The 14,027-nt window shown below is 41.2% G+C and overlaps 1 protein-coding gene across 5 annotated transcripts in view; it reads left to right on the top strand.

Moving 5' to 3' along the window:
- Nucleotides 1-14,027, top strand: part of LOC126088129 (alpha-N-acetylglucosaminidase) — a 377,251-nt gene that overhangs the window by 275,985 nt on the left and 87,239 nt on the right. For all 5 annotated transcript variants that reach the window (XM_049906245.1, XM_049906244.1, XM_049906242.1 and 2 more), the window contains 2 exons: nt 1,133-1,323; nt 1,407-1,527. In XM_049906245.1, the coding sequence (XP_049762202.1) occupies nt 1,133-1,323; nt 1,407-1,527 (312 nt within the window). The remainder of the gene's footprint in view (nt 1-1,132; nt 1,324-1,406; nt 1,528-14,027) is intronic.

Raw genomic sequence — 14,027 nt, 5'->3', positions numbered from 1 at the left:
GACTACTGGTTGAATGATTCACAACTAAAAAAATAGTTTGTTTATGCACAGAGACTTACTTTGCTTGCAGTACAATCTTACTACTTCTAGTGCACTTCTGAAAATTGAAAATGTACATACCAACTTATTGCCTTTGTTATTTTAATTCATGATGGTCTTTGAAAAGAGGGCATTCTTAATTCATTCTGGATAATTTAATTAATGCTGCATCTTGCAGACATGTTATGGATTTGTTATTGTGTTCTTTCCCCTCATGATGGATTCATTTAATATGATTTACTATACATAACGAAAATACAGGACCACCTTGTTTTGAGATTTTTTTGCATGTGGGTGTATATTACAATATTTCGTATAGTGCATGTAACAGTTGTGGGTGTGTATATTCGTGGTCTCTGGGCTTCGCAACGTAAGTACTGGTATCATTCCAGCTTAATACTTTTCAGTTCTTCTCGTGGAGATTGTGCTAATGGTAGTTATTTAACACTTTTTTTTCTTTAAAGTTTGTCTGTTTTTGCTGCAGTACTGCACCTGTGGGCAGTGACCATGTAAGTATTTCAAGCTGCATGTACTGCTTCAGCATGTTGGCATTTTGCTGCTCATGTCTTGGAATGTTTCAGAAAAATAGGAGTCTAGTAAGCTGCATTAATAATTCAGACTTTAGTAGAAATAGTATGGCATGGCTTGCAAAACTGTAAGAAACTGCTGACTCAAAAATTAAGTAAAATTTGAGAAACAGTAAATATCTTTCGTGTTAATTTTCCACTTTCTTGCTAGACTTACATATATCAAACACTTTAGGGACGTCTTTTGAAAGTAACTTTTATTTTCCCATATTTGCTTAGCAGTTGCTGAAAAAAGTATTATAAGTATGTCATAAGAGGGGCAATAACTACCTGCACAAAGCTCTTCTTTATAAAGCTAAAACACACACACACACACACACACACACACACACACACACACACACACCTGGCACTGAAACCATTATAGAAGTAGTGAAAATTCTTTACTGTCATACATTACAGAGATTCAGCAGCTCCAGAATTTTTGTTATATATGTTTCTCTTCTCTAGAATTAGTTCATAAATAGCTAAGAATATTGATTATATATGAATTGTGGAATTTACAGATATGGTACAATATTTCCGAGGTTGTTCTTGCATGGGATAAACTACTCTTAGCATCAGAGGAATTTAATAACTCTTCATGTTACAAGCATGATGTTGTTGATGTCACTAGACAGTACCTACAAGTGCTGGGAAGTGGATTATACAGACGCTTCAGGAATGGGTATTTTACCGGTGATGTACAAGCATTTCAGTAAGTGATTATTCTTATGTAAAATGTGAAAAATTGTTCTACATTATTATCAGCGATTCTATAGTTAGTCTGGTACCTTTCAGGAAAAATGCTGAAGATTTCCTCAGTTTGCTGGGTGATTTGGACACACTGTTGGGTTCCAGTGAGGCATTTCTTTTGGGGGCATGGCTAAAGAGTGCCAAGGCTTTAGCCACAACACCGCTGGTATGTTAGGCATTGACACTAAGTATTTTGTGAATATTTTCTTTTTTTTAATAATATATGTTATTTTATTTTCACAAGTCAGCAGCCAGAGACAGTATTCATGTGTGTGTGAGTTATGTTTTTGTTAATGTGTGTGTGTGTGTGTGTGTGTTTGTTTGTTTTCTACTTTAGAAGAAGGTCTTTTGGGTGAAAGCTTAAATGTGTAGCAGTCTTTCTGTTGTGCCTGTCTGTGACTCACCATCTGCTCTAATTGGTGAGTAGTAATCTGTCCTTTTCATAATATTTTTGTTTTCGTATCCTAGATTTCCCATTGTTTGACAATGAATATTAGTAATTTTAATCAAAATGAAAATGGCACCATTGCATAAAATAACTTTCCATTTGTGAGTTGTTCTTGTAGCTTAATCTTGGCATAAAGACTTGTTATATTAGTTTTATATTAGGGTTGTAAGCATTTTCAGAATGTTTATGGCCTTCTTTTTCAATAAATAACTGTGATCGAGACAGTACACTGGTTAAGACATGGACTTGTATGTGGGAGAAGTGAGGTTCTGATACATGCCGCTCAGTCCGGAGTTAGGTTTCTTTCTATTTCCCTAATTCACTTAAGGCAACTGCGTGAGTGGTTCTTTTGAAAGGAACATAGCTGTTTTTAGTTTCTCTTGCCTTTCAGTCTGAGCATGTGCTTTGTCTTCAATGACCTCATTGTCAGAAGAACTTGAAAATCCTAACCTCCTCTTTTTTCTATAATGGAAATTATTTCCATGAGAAACTGGTTCTTTGGAAGATGAAAACACACCTTTGTCTATGTTGATATCACATTTTTTGTTTCTTTGGTGTAAGAGAAATTGTGGAATTTCAGAAAAAAATCAAAGTGAAATAGTATACTGAAGAAATTCTTTTGAAACAATTTCACAAAGAAATACTTTTGACTATCTTTTGTAGTGCCCTGAAATGAGAAATGTCCTGCCCACTGTCCTTCCCACCCCTCCCACATGGTACTCCACTGTCTACCGAACCTACAAAATATACTTGTGCATCCCTACACAACCCGTGCTCCCAATCCCTTACCTCATGACTCATACCCCATAATAGACCTAGATGCAAGACCTGTCCCATACATCCTCCCACCACCAACGACTCCAGTCCGATTACAAACATCACATATCTCATCAAAGGCAGGGCTACCTGTGAAACCAGTCATGTAATCTACAAGCTAATCTGCAGCCACTGTGCGGCATTGGGCATGACAACTATCATGCTGTCTGTCTGCGTGAATGGCCGCCGACAAACTGTGGCCAAGAAACAGCTGCACCACCCTGTTGCTAAGCACACTGCCCAACATGACATCCTTCATTTCAATGACTGCTTCACAGCCTGTGCCATATGGATTTGATGAAACTGACACGCATTTCGCAGACTGTTACTAGTCATTGCAGAGGTATGACGTATTTTTTGAAATAGCAGCGTTTTTCAGAACTGCCATGTAACATAATCTATACTATATTTTTAAATTAATGAATTAGGCAATGTCATAGAGGGTCCTCCATTGACCATTCTAAAGTGTCATACACAATGATTACCCAAGCATAGCCCTATTAAAATTCCTTTGTGTTCAAAACTCCTCAAAAATTCAATTTGTGGTATGATATACACAATGGCAAACTGAAAAAATTCAATATTTGACCTCACACGTTCAGTATGTATTGACAATACTGAGAATATTTTGAGGTCCATCAGTACTGCTCATCAATATTTCTAGAATTGACAATACATCAATAAGTGCCCTCAGATAGTTGATATATTGCAGGGTGTATACGAACCGGGACAACCAGGAGATCCGCGAAAAACCCGGGAATTTTTTCATCCGGGAGAAAACCGGGAAAAACCCGGGATATTTTTAGAATCCTGGGAATTTTTCATTGTTTTAGTTTTCAGTTAAATTTTTGTAATTTTGACTGGTAAGAGCCGATACTCTAACAAAGGATATTACTGTATCCCGCTACAGCAGAATAATACTTCAACAATAAAACATAAAAGAGAGAGAAAAACGAAAATAACTTAAATTGCAAAGCAAATGCGCCAAATACAACAATGACGCACACTGATCATGCAAGCGTCTGCCAATTGAAAATGTGTCAAAGGCTTTAGGAAGACTATGCAATGCTTCTTAACAACAAATTGCCTCCAATGAGCATTAAGTCGCAACTGTTTACATTCGATTTGTTTTAGCAGTTATGAGTGGGCTCATGCGCATGCGCATGCACAGTTGAGCCACATTTGAGTAGTAGATTCTCCCGCTTCTGGCTACAGGAATATGGCTGTTGGCTGTGCAAGCAGTCGCAGCAAGCAGCTAGATGCTACCGGGGAAAGGGGGCGTCAAATTCATATTCTTGAGGAAAAAAACTTGTTTCACAAAGCTCCTAGCACCTAGCGCACGTTTGTCTATCGATTATTCACATGATTTTGAAACGCTTCTCTGGTGGTTTATGAACGTTTTTGAACACATTTTAAGTTGATTTCTGAATGAATTATAAGTTGACTTTTGAATGAATGCATGCATAGTGTACATGATATCTTGTCAGGAGAATCCTTGTCGCATCTAGAAATAAACTTTCTGCAGACAAAAGGTGACGGGGCTATACGAGCTGAGCGGAGTAAAGCCGAATGGATGAATTCCATTCGATATCCGATTGTGTGATTGATTGGGTTTGCGAATGATCAGCATTGTTACAATTACTAGCAAAACCCATAGATTCAGACTACCAGAATGGAAATAAATGGCTGACAGGAATAACAGGTGAGAAAGATTACATATTATCTTCTTGGTGTATCCAAGAAAATGAAATTTTGACAGAAAATTTTTGGCCAGATCGCTACACTAGTAAGGACCAGTAGTACAGTCCCCGGCTAGCAGTCGCGTAAGTTCTATTCTGGAACTAATGTGGAAAACGTGTTGCTCGAATGCGTAATAACGCCTAACCGGAAAATAATCGCGGGATAACTAAACCTGTGATTCTGGCAGGGTTAGTGAAGTTAACCGGCGAACAAATTTTGGTAGTGACAGGAATAGCTACAGAATTGGTGATGACAAGATTGTTTGTTAGAACGAGGAAGGAGAAAAAAACGGGGACATCACACAAATTATGGAAGAATAAGACGATTCCAAATTTATATAAAAATTTCGTAATACTACTTTTCGATCTCATGCTTGAGAAGCTGGTGCATATGAATGAAATGTAAAACTATTTCCTCACATAAAGCTTTTTGCTTGTAGTAGGCCTAATAGGCATGTGATACTGGTAGTTCGTGGATTATATTCTGTCGTGTTATAAAAATGGCCATTTGTGCCAAAACAGTCTCGTTTATTTGGTTGTGTTACTAAACTGCTGCCGTATTAGAACGGCCTATTTTGTTTTATCCAGCAGACAGTGGTAAAATAGACGTAATCAGATCGAGAAACCACACCAGGCGTGGGTATAGATAATGACATTTCATTTTTCATGTAGCAAAACGTTTGACGAACTTTGATGAGGTAATTCTTTCGCAGAAAGGAAAGCACGCCATGTAAAGCTGTAGCAAGATTAGAGAGAAAAAATGCTACGAGCTAAGGTTTGAAGAAATGTGTAATTTCTTGCTTATCCCTTGTTAGTATTGGTTTTATATATCCTATACTTAATTTTATGTCACACAAAACAGCAAGTTATTAACTAGTAGGCAATATAGAGTTCAGATTTTCTGAAGAGTTCTTGTTCTCTCGATTACAAATAATCCCATCCACTATTAATTGTGAGATTTTTTAAAGAGGGGCAGGCTGTCAAACCGGTGGACTGGGAGCAGGAGAAGCACCATAGGACATTTCAATTTCCACTCTCCTGAATATAGTTTGGACGTGCGGTAGAAAAATGCTTTATGAAGAGGCGTGGCACTGCACTTTGGCATACTTAAGACCAAATAATATGCCTTACATTTCCTCAAATACATTTGTTTTATGTTTCAGACTTTGTGCGCTACAAGATGAACATATTTTGAAAATTGTATTCTTTTTAGTATTGACCCGGTTCGCAAATGTCGTAGATCCGGGGCTGATGCGCAGAGCAGTCTGAGATATATTGGGTAGTCTCCACATGACCCGTGTTTACATTTGGTGATTTTGCTGTTTCCTCTTTGTTTACTCTCACGTCAAATGAAAACTTAACGGATATCTGTGGCCAGGAGCTATCAAGTGAATTAAAACGCATTCACATAATTAATTTTATTTCCACCTTTCTGACAGTCAAGCATTAATCGCCTTGCAGAACAATGAAGTTATTTTTGTCTGTTTGCTAAAGACATTTGACTTTTATTAACCTTTTTCGCAGAGGCAGTCAATGTATTTAAACTAAATGTTTAATTCCACAGTATTGGCTAGTTTCAACTGTTCGCTGCATCTCAAGTCTCTGTCTCTGATGCAATTCCTTATGCTCAATTGAATTCCTTGTCGATGACATTTTCATCCCTTTTTTCTCCTGGGTTCAAACGACTTTGAAGCTCATATCATGCTCAAACCCACTGCTCGACCTAAGTTTTTTTGGGCTCGGTCCATTCCTGTGGCCCTTCGTGATCAGCTCAAACGAGAGCTGGATAATCTCACTGCTTCAGGGGTCTTGCTTCCTGTCACTTCCAGTGAGTGGTCCTTCCCTGTCGTTGCTAAGCCAAATGGTAATATTCGTCTCTGCAGCGATTTCAAAGCCACTGTAAATGCTCAATGCCTTATCGACACTTACCCTATGCCTTGACCTGCAGAATTGTTCACTAAACTTGCTGGAGGCCAGTATTTTTCTAAAATTGACCTGTCAGAAGCTTATCATCAACTTCCTCTCGACACTGCTTCCCGGCAGTTTCTGGTCCTTAACACGCCTTTCAGCCTCTATCAATACCAACGATTGCCATTCGGGGTTGCCAGGGCCGCTGCTCTCTTTCGGCGATTCTTGGAACAATTATTGCTCACTGTCCCTAGGTGTATAAATTATCAGGACGACATTGTTGTCACTGGCTCCACCACTGATGAACATCTTCAAAATCTCTGCACACTTTTTCATGTCTTACAGACTGCCGGTCTGAAGAGTAATCTTCAGAAATCAAAATTTTTTCAGGCATATATCACGTACTTGGGGTTTCAACTCTCTCACTATGGTATTCGTCTGCTTCAGCATACTGTCGCTGCAATCGATGCCCTTCCTCGCCCTACACCTGTTAAGGAACTGCAGGCCTTCTTGGGGAAAATAGCATACTATCACAAGTTTTTACCGTCTGCTGCTTCGGTGGCTCAGCTGTTGCATCGCCTGTTGCATAAAAACGTACCTTTCACTGGTCCGCGTCATGCGATGCGGCTTTCCAGAAATTGAAGACTTCCCTGAAACAGGCCCTGTGCCTGTGTTTCCACCTGGATGTTGCCAAGCAGTGGGTTGTAGACAGGTTCACCATCACCGAGGACCGGCTGGCGGCTGCTACGGGTTGTGACCCTACCCTCTCCCGGGTTTTACGCTGTATTCAGAAGGGTTGGCCAGATCGCCCATCCGCTAAGACTTCTGATCCGTTGCGGAACTACTACGCTTTGCGCTACTGCCTCATGGCTAGGGGTGGTGTTATCCTCCTTTCCACTGACAATGCTTCGCCGCATGTTGTGGTACCTGTGTCTTTGCGTGCTTCGGTCTCGCGCCTCCTTCACCAAGGGCACTAGGGTGTGTCTCACACAAAATCTCTGGCGCGCCGTCATGTGTACTGGCCTGGCATCGACTCTGAAATCGCACACATCGTCGCTGCCTGCGGCCCTTGTGCGTCACAGGCTACCGCTCCGAAGTCATCTATGTCACCGTGGCCTTTGCCTGAGAAGCCCTGGGAGCGCATTCATGCTGACTTCATGGGACCCTTTTTAGGTACTTATTGGCTCCTCGTAATTAACACCCGCTCTAACTTTCCTTTCATTGTCCGTTGCACGTCGCCTACCACCGCGGCAATCACAAGTGCTCTCGCCCGCATTTTTTCTTGGGAAGACCTCTCCTCTACTCTTGTTACTGATAATGGTCTGCAATTTGCCTCTTCCGAATTTGCGGATTTTTGTGCTCAGCACGGCATTATGCATGTCACGGCCACGCTGTTCCATCCACAATCAAACGGTGAGGCTGAGCGAATGGTCCGCACATTTAAGGCTCAGATGTGGAAACTTCTGACTTCTTCTGTTGCTGATGATGTGGTTCTCCAGTTTCTGGCGTCTTACCGTTTCACCCCCATGGGCGACCACAGTCCGGCTGAGTTCTTACATGGCCGACAGCCCCGCATGCTACTTCATTTTCTGCGGCCTTCCACCTGCCTTCAATTGGCCGGTTCACCGCCGACGACCTTGTCTGGGTACGGGGATATGTCAGGCGGCTAAAATCGAGTCTGGGCCGCATCTTACAACACCGTGGCCGACGCCTGTATGAAATCCAGACGGACACAGGTGTTACAGTGCATCATTCGGACCAGCTTCGGCCTTGTGTGCCGGCAATGCCTTTTCCGAATGCCGCTACACCACCTCGGCTCTACCTGATGCTCGGGATCTTGGCATCTCTCAATACTCACAACGCAGCCCTCTCACAGTCATCGCGGTACCAGCACAAGAACGGATGCCACCAGCAGACGTGCCCATCAGGAACCGGATGACCATCCTCTGTCGGAGCCAATCTCCTCGCCTCCTCCTCCTACAGATGCCAACACATCGCCCATGTCTCCTGTTATATCAACTGGACTTGCCGCAATGGGCAGATCGTGCACGGGGCCCCAGCAGATTCGACCCCTACGTCTCCTGTCATCTTGACCCGTTATCATCGGGGACACTTCCGTCCGTATGGGAAGCCTCCTCCTCGATACTTTACGGCCAGTCAAACAATGCCTATGGACATTAGCTATTTCCAGGCCGCCTCCATCAAGACCAGTGCAACAATTTCAAAGGGGGGAAAAGTGTTGTGACTCGCCGATCAAAGTGCCGCCGCGCAATTACGCGCGTCCTCTACGTGCGGCACTGTCTGCCAGCCATACAGCAGCTGTGCCACCAGAGTGGACAGCCAGGCAGCGGCCGCTAGACTTGGACTCAGTGCTCATTTGAATGTTACCGCTTTCACATGTATTGCTTGTCAACTTGCTCTGTGACTTATACGTGTTGTGTCGTTTTGAAATATATGTGTTCAACTTGATGTTACAACATTCCCAAGACTAGTACACAAGAAATATCGTAAAGTTTCACTGGATCACAACTAATTCTAGACAGCAGAAATAAATGTTGTAAACAGTAATGGTCATTTTTCAGATTCCATAGTCTTTTTACGCAAAAATCATGATTAATATATACCATGGAAATGTCACAAGTACTAACTCATTATATACTGCAAAGAAAATTGTGTTAAGAAGTGGATAATAAATGCTCAGGAATTGACTGAGACTTGTACTCAAAGCTTCAGCTTTTTAAGTGAGCAGTTAGTTAAAACATTACTCCAAACATTGACAAATAACACTGTAAAAAAGCTAATACTTTTTGTGAAAGGACATAATAAAATACAAATCTTGACTTATTAACAACATGTAGAAAAGTGACATAGCATAACCAAAAATAATAAGTTACCACATTAAAATTGTTTACAGGAAAATTTATGGGAAACTATAACTACGTAGTTCATTAAATAATGTAGAAAACTTTTTGTTACTATGGCTTCACTGAGGTAGCATTTCTTAGTCCAAGAAGTTTTTTTTAGAATTTGGATAAATCAACCAGTAAGCATTGGGATGCGGGTTCGCTATGACCTCAAATGGACCGATATAGATGCTGAAGAATGTTTTTAATGCAGACGTTAAAATTTTAGGTTTCTCAAGTGATTTAACAAGAACATAGTCTCCAGTGTTGAATTTAGTTATTTTAACGTTACTATCATCTCTCTTCTTTCATATCTCTCCCTGCTTTTTCATGGTTTCTTTCACAATTGCTTCATGTTCTTGAGCAGACATGGCAGCACATGGTGGAAAATCTGCTAATTCAGATTATAAGATTTGCTACTTTATTATCAAACATGACTTCAAAAGGTGAAAGTCCTGTGCAAGCGTGTTGCAATCTATTCATTATGTCTTCAACATCACTGTTGTTCTTACCATTTCATTGCCTTGGTAGACTTTCATTAATTAACACAGACATCATTGTCATTGTCACTGAGAATTTCAATACATGTACACTTACATGTTTCACATGTACCATCACTATGGTACTGTCCTTTAAGTTGCCTTAAAATAACATATTTAATTTGATACCGACAGTTTGGATAAAGTTGAACACAGATTTTTAATCATCTTTCCAAAACTTTCAACTTTCTCAGTAGCATCACTATTTAACTACATATTATATAAAAAGATTAATTTTAATTCATATTATTAAGACATCTACTGTCAATGTCATAACTGGTAACTGAATTAGTATGATCATCTATACATACCTCCTTACTACTAATTAAATAAAGTTTCATTTGCTGGGTACCTCTACAACATGATTGCCACTATTATGTGTGTGCATCCTGGCTAATACCTATGCCTCCAATTCTTCTTTAAAATAAACAGAGTACTTTTCTTCTTCATTATTGTACTCGTCATCGCGTACCTTCAATCCATTGTATTCATTGTCATCAATATTATCACGAATGCCATCAGTATCACCACACATATTACGAACATCATCATTCGCTACTTCGTTATTGTTTAAATACATAGCTTCACTTAAGTTGCTGTCAATTAACACAGTATTCACTTTTTTCTTACCTGTTTCTTCCATTAGTTTCTGAGTTCCAAAATCATTACATAAATCATTTACTTCAGCATCCAACAAATGACAAGTCTCTACCCAGTTATAGAATTCTGATGAACTAATTTCTTCTGAATCCTCTCTTCCAATTTCTATGCACTCCCTTACTTTATCTGCGTGTTTTGCCTTACCTGGTGAACATACTTCTTTCTCAATAGATATAATGTTAACAGGATAGCACATATCTTTAAGGTAGCTACTGATCACTCCAGTAGTGTTTTTTTCTTGTGTGTCAGTATTATTGTAATTTCTGGTCCATTTGTTATTTGTTTCATAAGCTTCTAACTTGTGGATCGATGATGGGGCCCAAGCTAGCTTTTTGTTTCCTAAATTAATACCCCATCCTGTTTGTGCTGTTGTTATCATCTCTATTCCAGTCTCTGTTCCAATTTTACCATGTTGCTTTCCAGAATCAGAAAATATGAAGAACAGTGTGAAAGGAGGAGTTAGTTCCAGAGAAAAGAATTTTTATGGATTGGGAAGGATTCCATGGTTTGGACAATATTTAAGAAACAGAATGTGGGACTGCGTTTTAGCGGTGGAAAGGGATACTTTCTGAACTGGTGCAGAATGCTGGAGCAGGGGTCCATTGTGACAGGCATGGCGTAAGGGAAAGTGGAATGATACGGAAGTGGGCAAATGAAGGAAAATGAAATGTGAGGGTAGCAGCATAACAGAAAAGAAGCATAAAAATATGAAAAGACATGCAAAATCACACAGTGATATATAAAATATGCACAAATTTGTAAAAATAGCAAAATGTGTGAAACTGTGTAAAAATACACACAAATACATTAAAAACATACAAAAACATGGGAGAAAGGGAATGCAAGAGGTATGGGAAATGTGTGTATTGGGATAAGGGAAGAGGATGAGAAGGGGGATTGGTTAGGTCGAGGATCACATGTTTGTGTGGCACAGGTAGCTGTAGGAAATAAAACATGAAGATATGTGATGATGAGGGAGGATGTGGGATCAATAGGAATAATTATAATTATTGGTGAGGAGAATTTGAGGCATCAACAGTCCACATGGTCACATGACAGTGTATTGGGCACGGATGAGTACGCTGGTACAATGTGGCTTGTGGGTGGAGGGTGTGGGGACAGTAGGCTACCGTAGCTTTAGTCCTGGATAATTTAGGTATGGAGAATGTGTTGTAAGGATCATTACCATCTGCGCAGTTTAGCAACGCTGGTGGTGGAGAGGAGGATGCAGATGGCCCAGGCTGTGAAGCAACCATTTGAGTCAAGCATTCTGTGTTCAGCTATCTGTTGTACCACAGGTTGATCTACATTGCTCTGGGCCACAGTTTGGTGATGGCTGTTCATCCTTGTCGACAGCTGGTTGGTAGTCGTACCAGTATAAAAAGCTGTGCAATGATTGCAGCAGAGCTAGTATATGACATGGTTGCTTCCACAGGTGGCCAAGTCTCTGAGGTGTAGATGAGGTGTAGATGGAGCCATCAGAGAGGTGGTCACTTCCAGGAAAGTAGCATGTTGAGGAAGACTAGGTGAAGCAGATTGAATGGAAAGTGTTGAGTTTTTAAGGAACGAAGATAGAGTGTCTTCGCCCTGAGTCCAGATCATGAAGGTATCATCAATGAACCTGAACTAGAACGAGACTTAGAGTTTGGTGTTTTGGAGAGCAAGGAAGGTCTCCTCTAGTTGGCCCATTTAAAGGAGAAGTAGCTGTGAGTTAGGATAAAGTTAGAAAGGTGTTTGAGGAATGAGGTGGTGGATCTGTAGCCTGAAGAATGTTGAGAAAGGTAGTGTTGCTTAGCGACAAGATCGTGGGCGTAAGGGATGTTGGTGTATAGGGAAGTGGCATCAACAGTAACGAGTAGGGATCCAGTAGGTAAAGAGGTGTCGGTGTTGGGTAGTCAACACAGGAAGTGGTTGGCATCTTTGACATAGACTAGATTGCAGGCAATTGTTTGGAGGTGTTGGTCAGTGACAGCCAAAATTCTTTCAGTGGTGGCATGATAACCAACTACAGGGGGTGTCCAGGTTTGTTGGGTTTGTGGATTTTGGGGAGCATATAGGGGAGATGTTCTCAGAAGAGCCTAAGGCTTTAAGCAGGGATTGGAGGTTATGTTGGACTTCCAGGATGGGATCCCTCAGCTGAGTGTATAGGTGGCGAAATCAGATAATTGGCAGAGGCTTTCATCAGGTATTCATTCATATTGACAAAGGTGGAACCTTTGTCTGCAGATAGGATGATTAGGTCAGGATTTGTTTTGAGATTGTGTATTGCTGTCCTTTCTTCTGCTGAAAGGTTGGTGACCTAGGGAAGGATGTTACCTCAGACCTAGTCCTCAACAGATTTCCCGTGCCATTTCTCCACACATCCCCCATCTTCCCATCGTCCCAACCCGTTGCCATAGGTATCATATCTTTGTGGAGGACCAGCTGCAAGACATACTCAATGCACCCACTAAGCAGTTCCAATTCCACTCCTGTCGCAGACCTCTCCTGCCCCATCAGAGTCTGCACCACCTGGAAAGGCAGCCATGTAATATATTTGCTTAGCTGCAATCATTGCAAAGCTTTTTTTATTGGTATGACTACCAACCAGCTGTCCACAATGATGAGTGGCCACTGCCAAACTGTGGCCAAGAGCAAAAATAGACCACCCTGTGGCACAACATGCAGCTGAACATAAGATGCTTGATTTCAGTGGCTGCTTTACAATCTGGGCCATCTCGTACCTCCCTCCTATACCAGATTTTCTGAACTGTGCAGATGGGAGTTACCCTTACAACACATTCTCTGCTCCAAAAATTATACTGGCCTCAACCAACAGTAACCTACTGTCCCCACACCCTCCACCCAATAGTTTCCTCCCCCTCTGTCCTATCAGCTCCTCCCTATTCACATCCACTTTGTGTGCTGCCCTGTGCCAGTGCACTCACCTCACCTGTCTTCCCCTTCCCTGCTCCTCTCTTTTACCATTTCCTGCTCCTGCCACCCTTTCCTTCCCACTTCCTTGCCCCACAGCCTCCCGATGCTACCCCTGGTGCCAGCCGTACCCTACTATCCCTTCCCCTTCCTCTTCCCCTTTCCTGCACCCTCCAGATTGCTGGTTCTGTTCAATGTGACAATTGCATTGTGGTCCAAGGTGTCGGAGATAACGGTCATATGTGCGCAAGATGTGCTTGCTCGTCTGAATGAATGTGTGTTGTTTTTTGTTTTCTGAAAAAGGCTTTTGCTGAAAGCTAAATGTGTATCAATCTTTGGTAGGAATAATGCTAAAAATATGAGCTTCTCTGACTTGTGGAGATGGGAACTCTCCCTGTGATTATTCTTTGTTCCCATATTCTTGAGAAGAACAAGGCTGTATAAGATAATGATGCCACTCAGACATTTATTCAAAATGCGGAAAGCTTAAATCTGGATGTAGTACTAGGATTCACACCTAATTCTACTGATATTAATTTACAGTGTGCATTTGTTTACCTCCTGATCCTTCTATAATACTGTGTGAGTGACCATTTATTTTTAAACCCTAACAGTCCATTTAAGACTAAGATTTTTCAGTACGTGGAAGAGCCCTGTGACGGCTATGATAAGGGAATGTGTGGATACCCTGTGATGGTGATGATGAGGGAATGTGTGGATAAAAGCTTCCAGTCACTGAA

The sequence above is a fragment of the Schistocerca cancellata genome, chromosome 6 (genome assembly GCF_023864275.1).
Source record: "Schistocerca cancellata isolate TAMUIC-IGC-003103 chromosome 6, iqSchCanc2.1, whole genome shotgun sequence".
NCBI lineage: Eukaryota > Metazoa > Arthropoda > Insecta > Orthoptera > Acrididae > Schistocerca > Schistocerca cancellata.
Note: the sequence above shows the minus strand (reverse complement) of the source record. Positions and strands in the feature narration are given on the sequence as shown.